Consider the following 19,884-nt stretch of genomic DNA (forward strand, 5'->3'; position numbering starts at 1 on the left):
TCTCTCTCTCTCTTTCGCTTTCGTCTCTTCCTTTGTGCGTATTCATTCTTGTTAAGGGCGAAGTGGTCCTGCAACGAAGGACATGGGAAGAATTATGATTAGATTTGAGTCTCCTGAAAGATTCTTTTGTCATTTGAACCTTCCTCCTCCTCCTCCTCCTCCTCCTCCTCCTCCTCCTCCTCCTCCTCCTCCTCCTCCTCCTCCTCCTCCTCCTCCTCCTCCTCCTCCTCTTTCCTCCTTTTCTTCTTCTTCTTCTTCTTCTTCTTCTTCTTCTTCTTCTTCTTCTTCTTCTTCTTCTTCTTCTTCAGCTTTGTGATTTGTTGGTGTCATTCAGTCTTGTGCATTAGTTTGAATTATTTAACAAATGACTGAGCACTTTGTTTTTTTCTTTATCGTTATTCTTACTTACTTTCTCTCTCTCTGCATGCATATTTTTTGAGCATCAAAACAGCAGAAAACATCAAAGTAATAATGCTTTTAATTTTAAATACAATTCAGGGGACTACACAGTCAACGCCGAAAATAAAGTTGGCGCTGGAGAGAGAGAGAGAGAGAGAGAGAGAGAGAGAGAGAGAGAGAGAGAGAGAGAGAGAGAGAGAGAGAGAGAGAGTTTGACGATAACGGAAACCCTTCTTAGATTCTATTCGTTAAGAACAATGGCAACGATATAAAGAACAAATCTAAAATCTAGAATGATAAAGCACATTCGGAAGATGAAGAGATCAAACTATTTATATGAATAACGAAGAGGGAATAATAATGTATGAATGGAAGGGAATAACAACGGGGTGATAATGATGCCTCGTCGGTAGAACGGAGTCGATATTAACGGGTAACCGGTAATTGGAATCATTATTGTACCTAAGTCCACGAGGTGGAATGTTGCCTTAGGGGTCCATTACAAGGAATAAATATTTTCATTCACCTTTTGTCAATTGATTAAGCTGTTACGGAACTCTTGAGATGGTCACGAATGAAATTTTGTATGACGAAAGTTTAGTATTTAACAGAAGGGAATAAAACTTCTTATTCTGCTGTCAGTTTTACCCCCGAGAAGATAGGTCATACTTTGCAGACGAATTCTGAAATGTTCCCAAGTTGGCTGTCTGACTCTATTGATCAATAAATCCTCCGTAGGGGGTTAGTGCCGTCAGTGCACCTCATGCGGTGCTCTGTAGGCATTACTTAAGGTTCTTTGCAGCGTCCCTTCGGCCCCTAGCTGCAACCCATTTCATTCCTTTTACTGTACCTCCGTTCTTATTCTCTCTCTTCCATCTGACTTTCCACCCTCTCCTAACAATTGATTCATAGCGCAACTGCGAGGCTTTCCTCCTGTTACACCTTTCAAGCCTTCCTACTGTCAATTTCCGTTTCAGCGCTGAATGACCTCATAAGTCACAGTGCTTGGCTTTTGGTCTAAATTCTATATTCAGTTCAATTCAGTAATATAGACACGGAAAAATGATAGACGTAAATGAGCAGCACGCTAATGAATTTCGGTGGAGGGAATAAAAGAAAAGAAGAAAGCAGATGTTTGTACGAACCGATAAGAGACTTCAGCAACCGATGATGAGAATGTAACCGTTTTATACCTCTTAATGACCCCGATCTTTAAATAAAAATTCTAAAGTGTCGTAAAACTCAGGGATCCACTAAAATGCTGTGGCTTTAATTGCAGGTTTCCTATCGTCACTCAGAGAAGGCCTGAGAAAAATTGCACCATTGTACAAATAATCATTTTGAGTATTACGACCTTTTACTTATATATTTTATACTAAAAGACTGCGAGATTTGTTTAAATAAAGTAATGAATTCATTATATGGCCTGAAATATTTATTTTATACTAAAAGACTGTGAAATTTGTTTAAATAAAGTAATGAATTCATTCTATGGCCTGAGCGTGGAGGTGTAGTATGGATAACAAAGTTAGCCTTTGCCAATAAGATGTTTATCAGTACTTCCAAATTCCGTGATCAACCACGACATTTGACAGGATTCCAGGATTACAGAAACTGGAATATATGGACCATAGATGAAAGGACGAAAAGTTTGGAGGTTTATTTTGCCTCCATGTTTTTTATGTTAAACGAAATGGTTGGAATATGTCTAGGAATGCATCAGAGGAACGAAGGATCGGTTAAAAGAATTCTCTCCCATAGGGCCACCCTAAGGTTTCGTAAGATCTCGAGTTTTAAAAAAGGCTTTTCTAAAATATAGGCGGAAGAATACGCTCTTTTATTCAAGATCTGCCCTCTACATTTCTTTCATGTTAGGTAGGAATACCATCTATTCACGCCTTCAATACCTTCGAATATAAATTTTACCAAATCGCGTTTTGCGATCGCCAGCGAGATCTCCATTCAAATCAATAACAGAAGGTGAAAGTGGGTCCGCAGACTTTCTCCCTATGATCTCCAGTTCACCCTTTCGAACTGGAATGCTTTCCCTCGAATTTATCACCTAATGAAGAACTGAGATCCAATGTATGGGGCGGGGGACGAGGAACCAACTCTCTTTTCATTCTGGAAGGACGTACAGGGGCGGGGGAGAGAGAGCTGGAAGGTTAGGGGAAACCTATTCATTCAGGAAGGCGTCTTTTCTTGGAGAGAAGGGTTGTCAATAAAGGTTCTATTTTCCATCTTAAATCTGATTTCTGAGGAATAGTGGATTTAGATTAATATGACTATAATTTTGGGCTTCATTCTGTTTTAAAATAACAGCGTGTTTTCTTGTGTATGATATTCTCAATCCCATCATTTTTCTAAATAATGTTTGGTGGACTTAAAATAATCGATTTTTTCTCAACGTTTTAACAAATCTATCACTTTTTTTAAATGATCGTCATGAGACGCTGTTATCGTTTTCTAATGTGATATTCTCATTGTAATTTAAATAGGACTAACACAGTGGAGTCAGGTGGGACCATTATGCTGAGGACAGGTCGCAGAATACCAACTCATCTCATCTCGTTGGCCTCTGGGTATTTTTCGTTTCCAGACTTGAGTTTAAATGATTATTTTTCTGTTTTTCGGGTACACTGTGGTAATAGGTTGGTCACTCTTTGCGTCGAATTCGGATCTCTCTCTCTCTCTCTCTCTCTCTCTCTCTCTCTCTCTCTCTCTCGCTCAAGAAACATGAAGAAATATTTTCAGAGACAAGGGCAAATATTAAAATTTTTGTATGAAGGAATATCATTTTAAGAAATATTTCCCAGCGCGTATCTTGAAATGCGATAGCCTTTCTCATGTCCTCAAGGTTGCAATTAGTTACAGCCATCTAACTACCAGGTACCCAATTCACTCTCTCTCTCTCCCTCTCTCTTTGCATTTAGATTATATTTTTTACTACAACTGATTCAGGTAACATTACTAACGACAATGAAATGTCAAACATAGTGAAAGGTTGCAATCATTTACAGCCATCTAACTACTAGGTACCCAATTCACTGTTTAGGTAAACGTAGGTTTTCAACAGAGCAGAGACATTTGCATATCTGTTACGCAACAATCGAAGCTCTCTCTCTCTCTCTCTCTCTCTCTCTCTCTCTCTCTCTCTCTCTCTCTCTCTCTCTCTCTCTCTCTCTCTGTGCTATTTCATTTAAAATATATTTCTAGATTATATTTTTCACCATAAATGATTCAGGTAACATTACTAACAACAATGGAATGTCAAACAGTGAAATTATGATATCTAACAGAAATATCTTCAAGTAACAAAAATGGGCTCGCATAGGTCAAGCACTCTACGTTGAGGCTCGGGGAAATTGTAAATTGTCCAAAAGTCCAAAACTTACTCAAAAACCAAACAAACAAATAATTATTAAATTAACTACGCGCTGAGCAGAAAGAAAAAATATGTACAGAATATATCTCGCGAATAGTATAGAATATTTGTTAGAGCAGATTTTAATGAAAGTTATAAGAGCAATTCCTCAGGTAGAATGAAATAGTTTATAACGCTATTTCTCAGCAACGCCATTCGACTGAAATGAACAATTAATTAATATACGACGGATCTGCGAGTATATATTACTTAATGCTGACTTGTGCCTTTCATACATTTATAAATTGTATATTAAAGAACATATTTTTCCTTTAGAAAGTCTAATCTTTCTTGTTTATAATTTTTTGTGAATGCCTTTTAAAAGTCTATTTCATATTTTTTCCTTTAGAAAGTCTAATCATTCTTTTTTTTATAATTTTTTGTGAATACCTTTTAAAAGCCTGTTTTTCTTCCTTTGCATTTTCATTGCGAAAGCATTTTGAAAGTCTGTTTATTTTCTATATATTTTTTTTTGATAACCTTTTGAAAGTTTATTTTCCCTCTATTTTTTATGATAGAATTTTGGAATTTCGTTTTCCTGTTTAAATTTTTTTTGTGACAGTCTTTTGAAAGTCTATTTTTCCTTTCTGTATTTTTGTGAAAGTCTTTTGAAAGTCTATTTTTCTTTTCTATATTTTTTTGTGAAAAACTTCTGAAAGTCTTTTTTCCTGTTAAAATTTTTTTGTAAAATTCTTTTGAAAGTGTTTTTTCCACTCATACTTTTTTTGTGAAAGACTTTTGTAAGTTTATTTTTCCTGCTCATATTTTTTGTGAAAGCCTTTTGAAAGTCTATTTCTCATGTTCACATTTTTTGTGAAAAACTTCTGGAAGTTTTTTCCTGTCAAAATTTTTTGTAAAATTCTTTTGAAAGTCTATTTTTCCTACTCATACTTTTTTTGTGAAAGCCTTTTGGAAGTCTATTTTTCCTACTCATATTTTTATTGTTAAAGCCTTTTGAAAGTCTATTTTCCTTTATCTATTTCTCTGTGAAAGTCTTTTGAAAGTCTATTTTTTCAAGACAACTTTTTTCTTGCTTATATTTTTTTTGTGAATTCATTATTCATTCAATTCATTCAGGTTCATTATTAAAAAATGTCACTCCCAATATTTTTTCAAGACAACTTTTTTGTTGCTTATATTTTTTGTGAATTCTTTATTCATTCAATTCATTCAGGTTCATTATTCAAAAATGTCATTCCCAATACATCGATCTCTTACTAGGGAATTAAAGTAGGGCATCAAATGACTATTTCATAAGATCTCCTGAATTACGACCTTATACCAAATCCACCATTGAAAGTTCTTGATTTGAATATTACAATATTAATGCATTGTTTCGATGGGAATACCCTAATATCACTGAATTGTCTTGATGTGAATGCTTTATATTATTGAATTTCATTGATGAGTTATTTCAGGATTATTGGATGTGCGTTATCTTTATATATATATATATATATATATATATATATATATATATATATATATATATATATATATATATATATATATATATATATAATATATATATATATATATATCGATACGTAACGACAGGAATAAGATTTGGGAATATTTTTCTGTTTGTTGGGAAGAATTTTTGTTCTTTTTTCATTTTTTGTTTTTGTTGTATGCAGCAATTTTTGTCACGTAGTTTATAAGTATCTTATCAGTAGCAGAATATTATATATATATATATATATATATATATATATATATATATATATATATATATATATATATATATACACATACATATACACAAACATATATATATATATGTGTGTGTATAAAAGGAAATTTCTTACTTGTTATCAATTACGTGTCTTATTTACTCCACATACATACCTACACACACAAACACAAGCTCAACTCAAAATATTGAAATTCTCTCTCTCTCTCTCTCTCTCTCTCTCTCTCTCTCTCTCTCTCTCTCTCTCTCTCTCTCTCTCTCTCTCTCTCTCTCTCTTTATATATATATATATATATATATATATATATATATATATATATATATATATATATATATATATATATATAGAGAGAGAGAGAGAGAGAGAGAGAGAGAGAGAGAGAGAGAGAGAGAGAGAGCTTGTGTCTGTGGGAGTACACGTGTGTATGATGAACACGCAAACTCATACATGGGGAAGATTTCTTGCCCGGAAACAATTTAGCTGGCAAGGGGGAACTTGGTGGTATCTTCGCATAATTTTTGGGAGGTGGGCCTTGTTCCCCGGCAGCTGTAATTATGAACAATATGAGGTCGCAGAATGGAAAAAGAAAACGTAATTAAATTCCTTTGTTTTCATTAAGATAAATAAAAAAAAAGTGGGTGGGTAAAAAAAAAAAAATAGTAGCGAGCTGACTAAGGGTTTTTAATTTAGTATGGTAAAATGGAAAGAGAGAGAGAGAGAGAGAGAGAGAGAGAGAGAGAGAGAGAGAGAGAGAGAGAGAGAGAGAGAGAGAGATTTAATATTTTGGTGATTCTGACGTTCTTTTATGGAATAAATTTTTATAGATTTATATTTTATTTAGAAATTAAATTCCATTTAGTATGTACACACACACACACACACACACACACACACACACACACACACACACACACACACACACACACACACACACTAATCATCGATAAAAGGGAGAGGACACTCTCAGATGTACAGTACAAGCTGTGTTTTTTTTCAACGTTTCGTAGTTGTCCACATAATTACATCATCAGGGCTGTTAAAATGAAACATAAAATTCTTTGTAAAATTGTGAAAAAATAAACCAAAAATTTAAGAATTGAAAAAGCTCTGTTCACTGCTATTTTCATTTTTAGTTTACTGTATATTCTGTTACCTTTCATTTTAATGTTGTACATATATTTTATGATTTTCTTCATTCCTTTAATTTAAATGTTGTTTAAATTTTTTAAAAGTTTTGTAATGATAGTTTCCAGCTTTTTCAATACGTAAGTTTTTGGTTGTAGTTTTTCCAATTTTACAAGGAATTTTATGCTTCATTTTAACAGCCCTGATGATGGAATTATGTGGACAATTACGAAACGTTGGAGTAAAGATAACCTGTACATCTGTGTGTCGTTTTTCCTTTATCGACCATTATTAATATGGATGGATTGACTCCTGACTCCACACACTAAGCTATATATATATATATATATATATATATATATATATATATATATATATATATATATATATATATATATATATATATATATAAATAAAGGCAAAAACATGAAGGAAAGAGTAACAGTGGTTTACTGCACGCCATTGTTTTTCTTTCTTTCGTGGATTTTGTCTTTATTTATATATTCATCACGTTCCATACTTTCGTGATTCAGTTATACACACACAAATATATGTGTATATATATATATATATATATATATATATATATATATATATATGTATGTATGTATATATTTATGTAAATACATTCAGCCCAATCAAGAAATGTCAGTGTCCTGCTATTTTCCATCACATCCAAAAAAAATAGCTCAAGAAACTTGAGCTGTTTTTTAGTATCCTCGTTTATTTACTAATTTTTTCCTCATATCACCGAAGAAAAAGTCGTTGCAGTTTATAATAGGAAGAATTGCACCGAAAATAATCCCCTCTTTCATACCAGATTTTTTTTTTTCGTTCGTCTTAATTTGAATTTTTTACGAGTTCGCGTTCGGACGAAATGATAAGAATTTTTGGGGGGCCCCAAAAAAGAAAGTATCTTTTTTTATATACCGTTTTATTCGTTATAAATATGCTAATTAAGTTCCGAGCTAATTATGCTATTCGCGTTACTCATCTGGATAAAATATATACGGCACTAACTGCTAATATATCTTTCTTCTTTCGGTTATAATTCTCTATTTTCATTTAATTTTTTTCCCTTCACTTTTTTTTAATCAGCGTTACCCACCGACAAAGAAATAATTGCTCGTATTTTGCCTTTTTTTTCATATTGCTCACAACTTAAAATTAACGTTGCACTGTCCTAAATACGGGGAATTAACAAAGCAACTAACTTTTATGTCCTGTTGTAAAGGAGAGTATTTTATATTTAATGATGACAAATTTGAATCACACTCAATTAGCATTATCCTCGCGTTTTTCCATGCTGTAATATTTTTACTTGTAAGCCCTTGTTATGACAGGTTCTTGCACAGAAAAGTAAATTTAACTTTTTTTTAGTTTTATTAAATAGAATCAACATTTCATTCATACACCCACATTATATATACCCATATATATATATATATATATATATATATATTTATATATATATTATATATATATATATATATATATATATATATATATATATATATATATATATATATATATATATTATATATATATTATGTATAATATATATATATATATATATATATATATATATATATATATATATATATATTATATTATATTCGAATGGTAATTTTTTTAGTTGATGATAAGTTCGTAGCCTCGTGGGCTCGAATCACGGAAGACAAGAACTCAGGACCACAGTGACGCGCCTTAGACCACACACAGAGCGAGGTATTAAAAGTTTAATGCTTATATATTGGATATTTAAAGTTTATATATATATATATATGTATATATATATATATATATATATATATATATATATATATATATATATATATATATATATATATATATATATATATGCTATATAAAATGGACATAAAATGGTCAATAAACCATCCAAATTCGAGAAGGAATGGCAGAAAAAGTAGCAATGAGATGCGACCGCAAATAACACAGCGGCTGATGCACTTACCAACCCATCTTTTCTCATCGTTCCCGGAAAAATGCCTCACCTCAGAATTCAGGAAATTTCCATATCAAGCGATTTCCGTGGGAAACGTTTCCTGCCTATAGGAACCTGTTATTTAAATGCATCGCCACCTTCAATGTAAATTTCTCCTACTACCCAAGGATTTAAAGACGACACGTTCCACATATGGAGAGACAATCCTTTCCCCTCGGCAGATCAGTGTTATAAGGACTTCGATGCGTATAGACTATAGAAGATGGAATTGCCTCGTTCTTTCGTGTCAATAAAACAGGAACAACTCCTTAGAAATAATAGAGATCTGTTAAGGAAAATGGTGTCCAGAGTATTGGAGGTATACTTTAAATCAAGTGATCTAAATTTTAAAATATTATTGTGTCAGTAGTACTGGGTTTTATACACACACACACACACACACACACATAACATGTACAGTATATAAATGTGTATGTATATGTTTCTATATATATATATATACATATATTATATATATATATATATATATATATATATATATATATATATATATATATTGTATATAAATAAACATACATATATATATATATATATATAATTATATAAATAAACACACACACATATATATATATATATATATATATATATATATATATATATATATATATATATTATATATATTTGTGTGTGTGTTATATATATGTTATATGAAACAAACATTCATATAACATTTTTCCCAACTTAACCTGGCAAAACTCGCGCAGGTTGGTTGGTAGCTGACCAAACTAAACTCTCTCTCTCTCTCTCTCTCTCTCTCTCTCTCTCTCTCTCTCTCTCTCTCTCTCTCTCTCTCTCTCTCTCTCTTAAGCTGTAATGCAATTCTACATCTAAACGGGCATGTTTAAACCAAACCTTGGATACAAAAGAGTTCATTTCGTAAGCCCAACATGAATTGATTAAATAGAAAAAAATGAGCTAAAAGCAGGTTTTTAAACTCCCACCTACAGAGTCACCAAAACATGAGTGATAATGAGGAAGAAACCAAACTCCTTTTCCTACATCGTTACTAGGTGTCCCATTCTAACACTAAAGTCCATTAATCAGACACAATAAAAAACAGATGTCTAAAACAGTCACCCCCGACCATTGTCCACACTATCCGTACACCTGTTCGTGGATAATCCAAGTAACATCTGTCAGTCAAGACACATTCTTATTAGTATAAATATGGGATATTTCCCATAACATGATTAAAACCCAAATAAAGAAAATGCACGAATGAAATCATAAGCCTTACTAAATAATAACACACACGGCACGGCACTGAATGTTCATTAACTGTCTTAAGCTTACCTTTCCATCGGGTAATGGAGAGCTTATCTGGTACTGACTATGATAATCAGCTCCAACCACAGCAAAGCTCCATATTTCACAAACGATTTCGCCCTCGCCTCATCGGCCACTCCCACTCGAACAAACGAACTTACATCACCTCAGCGACACTCCCTACAAAACCGGATCTATAACTGGTTAAAAGTTCTGGAAGGTTCTATGCTGGCTTGGCTTCCGTTCACACGTGTGTTGTAACCAGGGGCCTTCGAGAAGATTGACATTCCTGACTTTGCGCCTGAAATGCCCAGTCGTGTTCGGACCGCGTTGAATCCGAAATACCCAAGCATCCGCTTCTTGCCCTGTTTGACCTTTGCACCACAGTGGCGTTCTAACGTATATATATATATATATATATATATATATATATATATATATATATATATATATATATATATATACTTGCATATGTCTATACATGTATATGATTGTGTAACAGATGAATACAATCATTGTAACGTTAGTCAGGTAGGGTTTCGAGGCCATAAGGTCTCTGATCGTCCTTATTCTGACTGATATCCGTCATTCGGAGCCTATTCTCACTAAACTGTCTTTGATAAAAACACCTAACAGTTGGTGTAAATCAAATCTATAAGATATTTCCTCATTATCTTTCGCTAATATATCTAAGGTCCTTCCCCAAACTCATCTTTTGTCTTTTAATTTATATTTATTAGAGGTGGGATGTACAAAACCTAAATGCAACCGTTATAGACCATTCTCAATTCTTGCAATGCTGCGATGTTCTCAATTGTTGCGTAATCGTTTATCTTTAAGCCCTCTTATAAGTCCTAGATTCGAGACACTTGCTTCTTGAGAGCCAGTAAGCACTGAGGAAACAGTTAACCATGTCATTGGATGGGAGTAGTTGACTTCTCCCAGTTATTAATGTCATAGAAGTCTTCGGTGAGAACGAAGATTAATTTTACTCGAATATACTAAAATCACAAGTCGCAGATATGAAACAAGATCAAGAAATGGCAATGAGCAAATTTTTTTGGAAGTTTATCATTGCAGTTTCATGATTTTCTCATATCGGTTACATTCTGTTTTAAATCTACTAACCTTCGTCACTGTTTAATAATATCACATTATAAAAAAAAATAGCTTTATGAACTATGTTGAAAAAAGAGCAATTCATTTCCTTTGTAAGTACCAAAAAAAAGGGGGGTGGGAAGAAATAAAACACACATATTTTAAGATTTTATCAAAATATAAAATCTGTTTACATCAAATGCCTTTCTCTATTATAGATATCTTTTTTTATATTACATTGTAATATGTACAAACTGAAGAGGAGCCCATCAAATAACGCAAAGGTTGTTCACTGAGTAACAACAGCCAACAAGGAAACATTCTTAAAGATCGGACACAGAAAGCTTTGTGAAACAGTATTTCTGCAAGACACACTCAATGGATCCCCTAAGTTATACAGTTCGTTGAAGGGAAAATTACACGAGTCCTTTTTTAAAATGTCCCAATTAGTGATGCTTTGTTCATGTTTTCACAGTAAAAGAAGTTCCCGTCATATGTTCCAGATTATAGGTGGATAAAGAGGAAAAATGTACAAATTAAAATCATAAACTTTGAAATATCTCAACAAATAATTATTAATTTTTTTTATATGATAATAGCATAATCAATGTTGCGATTCCAATCTAATTTCTGAGCTCAAAGGGATTTCAGAATTCTGAGTTACGATTTGGCAACCGCAATTCAAAAATCACATTTCCTCACAAATCATAATCTCCTCGATACAATAAACTACAGATGGTTCTTTTGGGAGAGCTGCCTTTTAAGTGGAAATGTTATTCTTACGTTTCATCAACATTTAAAGAAAAATCTGCAAAAAAAGTTAATTTTTATTAACAATGGACAGATATACTTAACCTGAACTTCTGCGTGATACCTCGTTTCATAGCATTTGGAAGGAGAAATCCTTCTTAAAAACAATCTCACAATTGGTCAGTTCTAGAGATCTTGGTCAGCATTGCATGTTTTCTGTCACTAAAGACTTAACAGAATGGTTGAAATGGTGATATTCACCTTGCATCACCAGTAAGAAATTTATGGTTGATGTTGCTACGTATTCACCGTAAGGGAACTGTATAAAAAAAAAAAAAAAGAATCTTTTCTCCACAAGAAATTGAAAAAGGAGTCTTAGGTTAACTGTGACGTAACTCCTTACCGCTCGTTGGCTTCAGAAACTGTGGAAACTGGGGTTACAAGGACAGTAAATCACCCTTCTACGAAACGTATAGGATTTTGGCAAAAATGACCATCTTACAGCCTATATCGTCACTCAGTTTTCGTCTTCCGACGCCCTGCATTACCATCTATGACGCACATTTCCGTAAAAATAAAGCAGCGGACACACTCCAGAAAATACTCTCGGACTGGAAACATCTCCGGATAAAATTCGATAGGTTTAAAAACTCCATAAAGTCTATTCAGTGAGCACGAAATGAGCATTGAAGTTTGTCAGAAATCACAACACTTTGGGATATATTTATAATATATATTTGTATATATTTAGTCTTGATTCTCATTATTGTCACCATAAAAAGAGAGGCTTTAATAAAACGTTAGTTTCGTTGGAGACTCAGGATCCCCCGGGAACGCCAGTCACTTCTAAAAGGCGTTCCAGCAATGCTGCGACAGACAGTAAGCTTAGGGAAGTTATTAAAACGACGCTGGATTCAGTTGCCTTCGACGACACGAGGGAGGCGGAGTTTGTCTGCATGGCTGCTGGCAGTTCGCCTGTGGAGAGAACGGGGATGTTGTATCACTGTGCTTATTTTGGTCTCTGTGAAATATGTCGCGGGCCCTACATTTTAAACGGTAACATCAGTTATCAGTTCGTTAGCAGTGCGCAACATGCAAGAAGTGTATCTAAAAATATCAATGACAAGGAGTTGAAAGCACAAGAAGTATATCTAAAAATATCAATGACAGGGAGTTTAAAGCACAAGAAGTACCGTATATCTAAAAATATCAATGACAAGGACTTTAAAGCACAAGAAGTATATCTAAAAATATCAATGACAGGGACTTCAAAGCACAAGAAATATATCTAAAAACATCAGCGACAGGGACTTCAAAGCACAAGAAGTACATCTAAAAATATCAGTGAAAGGGACTTCAAAGCACAAGAAGTATATCTAAAAATATCAATGACAGGGACTTCAAATCACAAGAAGTACATCTAAAAATATCAATGACAGGGACTTCAAAGCACAAGAAGTACATCAAAAAATATCAATGACAGGGACTTCAAAGCACGGATTTCTATAGAAAACATCTTTCACAAAATACAAAGCAGATTTTAATTCATCTCACCGTCGAGGACGTGCAGTCGTAAATCAGATGGCGAAGTGTTCGATGGAGCACAGGTGTAGTTACCTGTGTCAGATGGGCGTGCTTCCTAAAAAAGAGAGGAGGTGTATTGTAATTTATAATTAACTGGTTAATAGAGCTCTGTAATATAGGTGAGAAAAGAACGGTTAGTGAAAATCAAATATGAGAGGGGGTTCGTAATGGGTATCTGAATAGAGAGGCATTAAAATTGTCGAGCTTTTTATTACAATTATTTGTGCCACTTTTTATTACAATTATTTGTGCCACTGGATAATATATAGTTTTCTCTGTCTCTCTCTCTCTCTCTCTCTCTCTCTCTCTCTCTCTCTCTCTCTCTCTGTCTCTATCTCCCCGTCCCCGCTTCTCTCTCTCTCTCTCTCTCTCTCTCTCTCTCTCTCTCTCTCTCTCACCTATGTATAATTTTGGAAGGGACGATTCACGCAAACAAATCTCTGTTATATAAAAGAAGCCAATAATATCAAAACCTCACCTTCATAAGCAGATACCCCGTGGTTGTATTCCCCCGTTCCGTAACCATCGTGATGCCACCCCGTGGGGAATCGTAACTTAGCTCCTGTAGAGGAAAAAAAAATAAGGCATTAAATTCACATTAAAATGAAAAAACCGGAGCATTTTATCAAACGTTCGCGGACTCATACCAGCCTTTTATTTGTTGAGATGAATACATTCGCGTGAAAAGTTATGAAAAATATTTCTTTTTAGTTTAGTAAAAAAAAAATTAAGGTATTAATTGCACATGAAAATTAAACAATGGGACATTTTTTATCAATGTTTTCGGGCTTAATTGTATGCTGGGATGAACATATTCACGTCATAAGTTATACAATACAAAAACGTTTCTTTGTATTTTTTCTGCACCGGGTATAATTCAGCATTTGATTGGCTGGGCTGAACGTATTCAAGAGAAAAGTCACACATATAATATATATATATATATATATATATATATATATATATATATATATATATGTATATATATATATATATATATATATATATATATATATATATATATATATAATAATCAACACACAATCACGTGTGGAACATAAATAATATATATTTATGACTCATATCATATCGAAAATAATCAACACACAATCACTTGTGGGACAGGTCTTTCATCTGAAGGATCGAACCCACTCTCATCTGAAGGCATGGGCGCTGCCCACTAGGCCATACAAGTCCATGGCCTTGTGGGCAGCGCCTTGCCCTTCAATTGAAAAGACCTGGATTCGATCCTGATGTGAGTCAGAAATATAAATTTATAATTCCTTGCATTGGAGTTAAATTCCCAACGCCGTTATTCATTTACAAGGCTGCCTAAATCTGTGTTCCCGTGTGGCGTCTACTTACAACTCCATTATGCTTCCAATGGATGTATTCCGGAGGCTGTGGGCTGTGAGTTATGATGCAGGTGAGGTTGATTGTGGATCCTTTGTCGACGTACATATCTGGGGATCCAATAATGGTCGCCTGAGGGGCAGCTGTGAGGAAGGGAGAGAAAGAAAATCAGGGGTGATTGGGACCTGCCGAATATTCGGTTTCTTTCTAAGCTCGCTTTGATTGACTCCGTGGATTATCTTTTATAAGTGAATGCTGTCTGTTTGTGTTTAATGATGTGTAATGAGGCAAAGATTCTATAAAATGTTACTGGGTTCCCGAAATTTATTTATATAATTTTTGAATGTTCTTTTTAATTAATAATGATGATAATGTAAATGCCTGGATGTTATTTGTTTCGTGATTTATAATGAAATCAGAAGCCTATAAATTATTAATGGTTTCCCGTAATCTATTTTTATACTCTGAATGTTATATTTTATTGATAATGATAATAAATGTAAAAAAAAATAGATGTTATTTGTGTTTTTTCCATGATGTATAATGATAAAGTTAAAGTCCTCCTGGGCCCCTGTAGGCTCATAGGGCAGGCGCTGATCTCCTGTTTCTTAAACCGATAGCCAGTGGAGGACAAGTCCCAATGCCCATGACACGCGGCCAGTGTGTTCCTAGGCCCACTGTTTAACTCCCCAGCCTGAGGACTGGTACCTATTCTACTGAACCTCTGGTTTTTTCGGACCGTTAGGTTGACGGGCTACCAGATTTGCCACAGTGGTTTAATCCGATCCATCAGTGAGTGGCAGGATTTGAACCCTGGCCCTCTCGACTGGTAGCCGAGAATCATAACCACTTACTTTTATATACTTTGAATGTTACTTAACTAATAACGATAATAACTTAAAGCTGAGGTATTAATCATTTAATTTTTTATACAGATATTTGAAACCATCTTTTTTTTATTTATTAATTTCTAATGAATCATTAGGCTGTCAGAACAAGGACTTGTGCACTTTCGGGCATTCTGTGCTAAGGCAGTGAAAAGAGGGAGTTGGAGTGGTTGGACAGCAAGGCTGAAGAGAGGAAGCTGGAATGATCGATTTTTTATTGATTTTTTGTAGCTGTGACAATTACGTTAAATGGCTAAACACCATATTCAACATAGCGAAAAATAATTTTCAGCGTTCAATATACCTCAAGAATCAGTTAGCATCTCTGATATGCAAAGACTCCTTCTTTCTTTGCCTAACCAGAAAAATTCTTTGGAATTTGCACTTAAAACGAAAAACAGAATTCGATAGAAAATGTAACTTCTTTCTTTGTTTGTGTCGAGTCTTATTTGTATAGCGTTTTAATCGAATGCACTGAGACTTGGAATTTGATTAAGTTTAGCATTTACGTTTCCCATTTTCATTAATTCTTTTCCAGAGCCTAAGTAGATCTAGAATCGTTGCGTGGGCTTCTGTTTTCAAGAATCTTTTTCAGAATTTGTTTATGCGCTTCGTGATATGTAACCAGATATTGGGCAGTAATTGTTTTTCAGTGCTAAATTCATTCTCTTGCTTTTATCACATCTGCTTTTTGTACTGAAAACCTCAGAGAACAGTCTAGAGTCATTTTCAAAATAAAACATTTAAAAGGACATCAAAAGCTGAGATTTTAATTGTCTTTAAATATTCAGCGCAATTTTTAAAGCAAAATGTAAAATGATACTAAAGGTATAATAGTTGTAAACAGTATTTCCTAAATTTCGTACGACACGCGAAGCACAATGAAATAGAGACACAGTATCAGAAAAGACATTGATATGAAACACATAAAATGTATTGACAGTTTGGTCGCGACTTTCACAAATTTTTGGCGTGAAGTTGGGAATAAAATGTGAAGAGGGGCGACAGAATAGCAAATTGAATAAATTGACATTAAAAGTTTCTTTATTTGTGTGCAATTTTTATCATAAAACTTTAATTTAAAAATACTTAATCCCAATTTAAGATAACAGCAAAATGATTTAACAGTTCTACTCACTAAAAACATTAAGATGACCCGCTTAAATAACATTATTATGATCTAAATTATCTATGATTTGTGTGCAGTTTTCACCACAAAACTTGAAGTAAGGCATACATAATTCCAAAATTAAAATAACAACAAACATAACGGCTATACTTACCAAAAACATCAAGATAACCCACTTAAACAACATCTAATATTATTTAAAAAATATCTATGATTTGCGTGTAATTTTCACAAACAACTTTAAGTAAGAAATATATAATTCAAGCTGGATATATAAGCCAAACAACCTCACAGCTATACTCACTAAAAACATTAAGATGAACCACGTAAGATTTGATGGGCTTCGTAGACACCTGACACTCATAGTTGCCAGAATCCCGCTCCTGGGCATACTTGATCTTCAGTATCCAGTCGGTCGAGTGCCTCGAATGAATGACTTGGTAACGATCGTCCGTCGTGTACGTGTACCGACCGACCGTCAGGATGTGGAGGTCCCTTTGTCGTATCCACGATACCTGGAAGAAAAATGGAGAGGAAGAAAGGCTACGATTAAAATGTGACATTGAGAGAGGTGTAGGTGTTGTGATAATAATGGCAATATTATGCTGTGGGTTGTTTATTTCGCTTGCACAAGTCTTTGTACGTCCGTAGGAATGTTTGAGGCAGATTTTTCTATTCATGAGTTGCTTTTATTTTATATTGTTTCTCAATCAACTGTGTCTGGACCAACAAAGGTGACAGGAACCTTAAATGCTTTACAAAGCACTCACTCTTCGAATTAATGATGATAACAAACAAACATACAATAAACACGTACCAACCCTGCACGTTTATTGACTGTAAAGCAGAGAGAGAGAGAGAGAGAGAGAGAGAGAGAGAGGAACCATGGCAACTGACTAAATATTTAGTTTGAGGGGATTGGGGCTCACAGAGGCTGAGGACCGGGAACTTCACTTTAAATAGGCAATCATGAATTAAGGCATACTTTCCCTATGGCTTCAGCGTTATCTTTGTCTCTGTGATCTTGGCTTTAATTACCCGTTTTCCAAATACCCACCAAAGCAGTATAACTGGGTATCAAAGCCTTTTGTCAATTATACCTGGCGTATACACAAATTTTTGTTGAATAATTAGTTATCAAAGTTCTGTAATCACGTTTGATTTTTTGGGGGAGTTTCTCCTCCCCAAAATCGGTAATGGAATCCAACAAAGCGAAGATTTAAAAATAATAATTGCCTTTAATTGCTAAAAGGGCAAGGGAATATGCACGGTTATGTGACACTTCACAACGGAGTGATGGAATATTGTTCATTGAGTTCCAGAGCTTTGAGGCGTAAATTGAATACAAATTGCTGCTTTGTTTATATCGATAAAGAGCGAGGGAAGTGGCGTTTCTCTTGCTTTGATCATAAACGGAATGATTGTCCTTTGAAAAAAAAGATGGTGCAAGGTTACAATTTCTTCAAACACGTTCAAGGTTGTTGATGTAGGTGTAATGAGGACTTAACCTCTTTAAATAATAACTCAACTATTTGTTTATTGTTAATTGTAATTTCATAAGTCTTTGCATGCATTACATGCAAGAACGTTTTGTGTTGCAGATGAAAAAAGTCATGTTATATGAATACAACACTTGAAGCAGAGAGATTTATAAATGACTTTTTTTTATCTTCATTCGGATGGGTAAAGTTTTATATGAATAAAACGCCGAAAGAGAATTGAAAGATTTTGCATTTTTAGGCTTTACAAAAAAGAGAAATAAAATCCTGCAGACTGACCTGTTCTTCATAATACTGAACATGGCATGAAGATTTTGCATTTTTGGCTCTACAAACAAGAGAAATAAACTCCTGCAGACTGACCTGTTCTTCATAATACTGAACATAGCATGAAGATATTGCATTTTTGGCTCTACAAGCAAGAGAAATAAAATCATGCAGACTGACTTCATAATACTGAACATAACATAAAATCACGCAGACTGACCTGTCCTTCATAATACTGAACGTAACATAAAATCACTCAGACTGACCTGTTCTTCATAATACTGAACATCGAAGACTTTGCATTTTGTCTCAACAAAAAAAGAGAAACAAAACCCTGCAAACTGACCCGTTCTCCACAATACAAACACAGCAGCAGAAAGAGACAAAGGGAAAATGAGAAACACCACTCACGCTCTTATTTGCCAAGTTGTGGACGACGCAGTGGAGGTAGGCGGAGTTCCCCGTAATGGCCGAGACGTTCTTCGGCGCCGCCTCGTCGAACACCGGCTGCGACGGCAGGACGAAAGTGCCCGTCGCTCCCGTGGCTGACATTGGAATGAGGGGACGTATCGGCTCCTCCGGACTCTCGCTGCTGAGCTCCAGGTCGTCGTACACGTCCTCACGTCCCCTGTTGTCACGGAGGATCGTCGGCAGAGGCTGAGTGTCGGGTGGGACGGGGAGGGAGGTGGGGATTCTTACCGATCTGAAGCCTCTTGGGAAAGGGATCAGTTCCCCTGGAATGAGAGAAATGGAAGGGGGGAAAATAGTGATGTTTCTGCGTTTCTACTTATTTTGTGTTTAATTTAATAAAATTGTTATTGCTAAATGCGTAACCGAGGGAATTAAGAGTTTGTTTATCAGATTTTTAGATGTTATCAACACAATAATCTTTATTATTATAAAGCAGTTGCTGTTTGAACGGCATTCACCTTATAAAAAATCTTCTGTTTTCCTGTTATATTCTTCTCATTAGCAGGTGAATGATATAATATTTATCCAAAAGACATGATAATTTATTATATAACAGAGAAGACTGTAAAAGCTAAATGCCGTTGAAACAGCAATTATTTTCATTATCATTATTGTTGTTGGAGTCTCAAATACGAAAACAAACTCTGAACATTTTGAAGTGGCCATTAAACTGAAAAACAATCTCCCGCCATATACATTGCAACAGTTAAATGAAAAAGGCGAAAATGGTCAGTTGTAAGCAAAAGAAGCAAGAATGCGCCGAATTTTCTTCGGCGCAATCAAGTTTTCTGTACAGGCGCAGCCACGTATAATCAAGGCTACCGAAAATAGATCTATCTTTCGGGGGTCCCGGTATAATGCTTTATGAGCCGCAGCCCATGAAACTTAATCACGGCCCGGTGGTGGCCTGGT

The 19,884-nt window shown here is 34.6% G+C and overlaps 1 protein-coding gene across 1 annotated transcript in view; it reads right to left on the minus strand.

Moving 5' to 3' along the window:
• Positions 1-11,189: 11,189 nt before the first annotated feature.
• Positions 11,190-19,884, minus strand: part of LOC136854484 (zwei Ig domain protein zig-8-like) — a 52,170-nt gene continuing 43,475 nt past the window's right edge. Inside the window, exons 2-7 of the mRNA XM_067130784.1 lie at positions 18,913-19,235; positions 17,040-17,250; positions 14,732-14,862; positions 13,845-13,928; positions 13,337-13,421; positions 11,190-12,757 (exon numbers count right to left, since the gene is read on the minus strand). Coding sequence (XP_066986885.1) covers positions 12,600-12,757; positions 13,337-13,421; positions 13,845-13,928; positions 14,732-14,862; positions 17,040-17,250; positions 18,913-19,235 — 992 coding nt within the window. The 3' untranslated portion in view covers positions 11,190-12,599. The remainder of the gene's footprint in view (positions 12,758-13,336; positions 13,422-13,844; positions 13,929-14,731; positions 14,863-17,039; positions 17,251-18,912; positions 19,236-19,884) is intronic.

The sequence above is a fragment of the Macrobrachium rosenbergii genome, chromosome 29 (genome assembly GCF_040412425.1).
Source record: "Macrobrachium rosenbergii isolate ZJJX-2024 chromosome 29, ASM4041242v1, whole genome shotgun sequence".
In the NCBI taxonomy this organism is placed as follows: Eukaryota; Metazoa; Arthropoda; class Malacostraca; order Decapoda; family Palaemonidae; genus Macrobrachium; species Macrobrachium rosenbergii.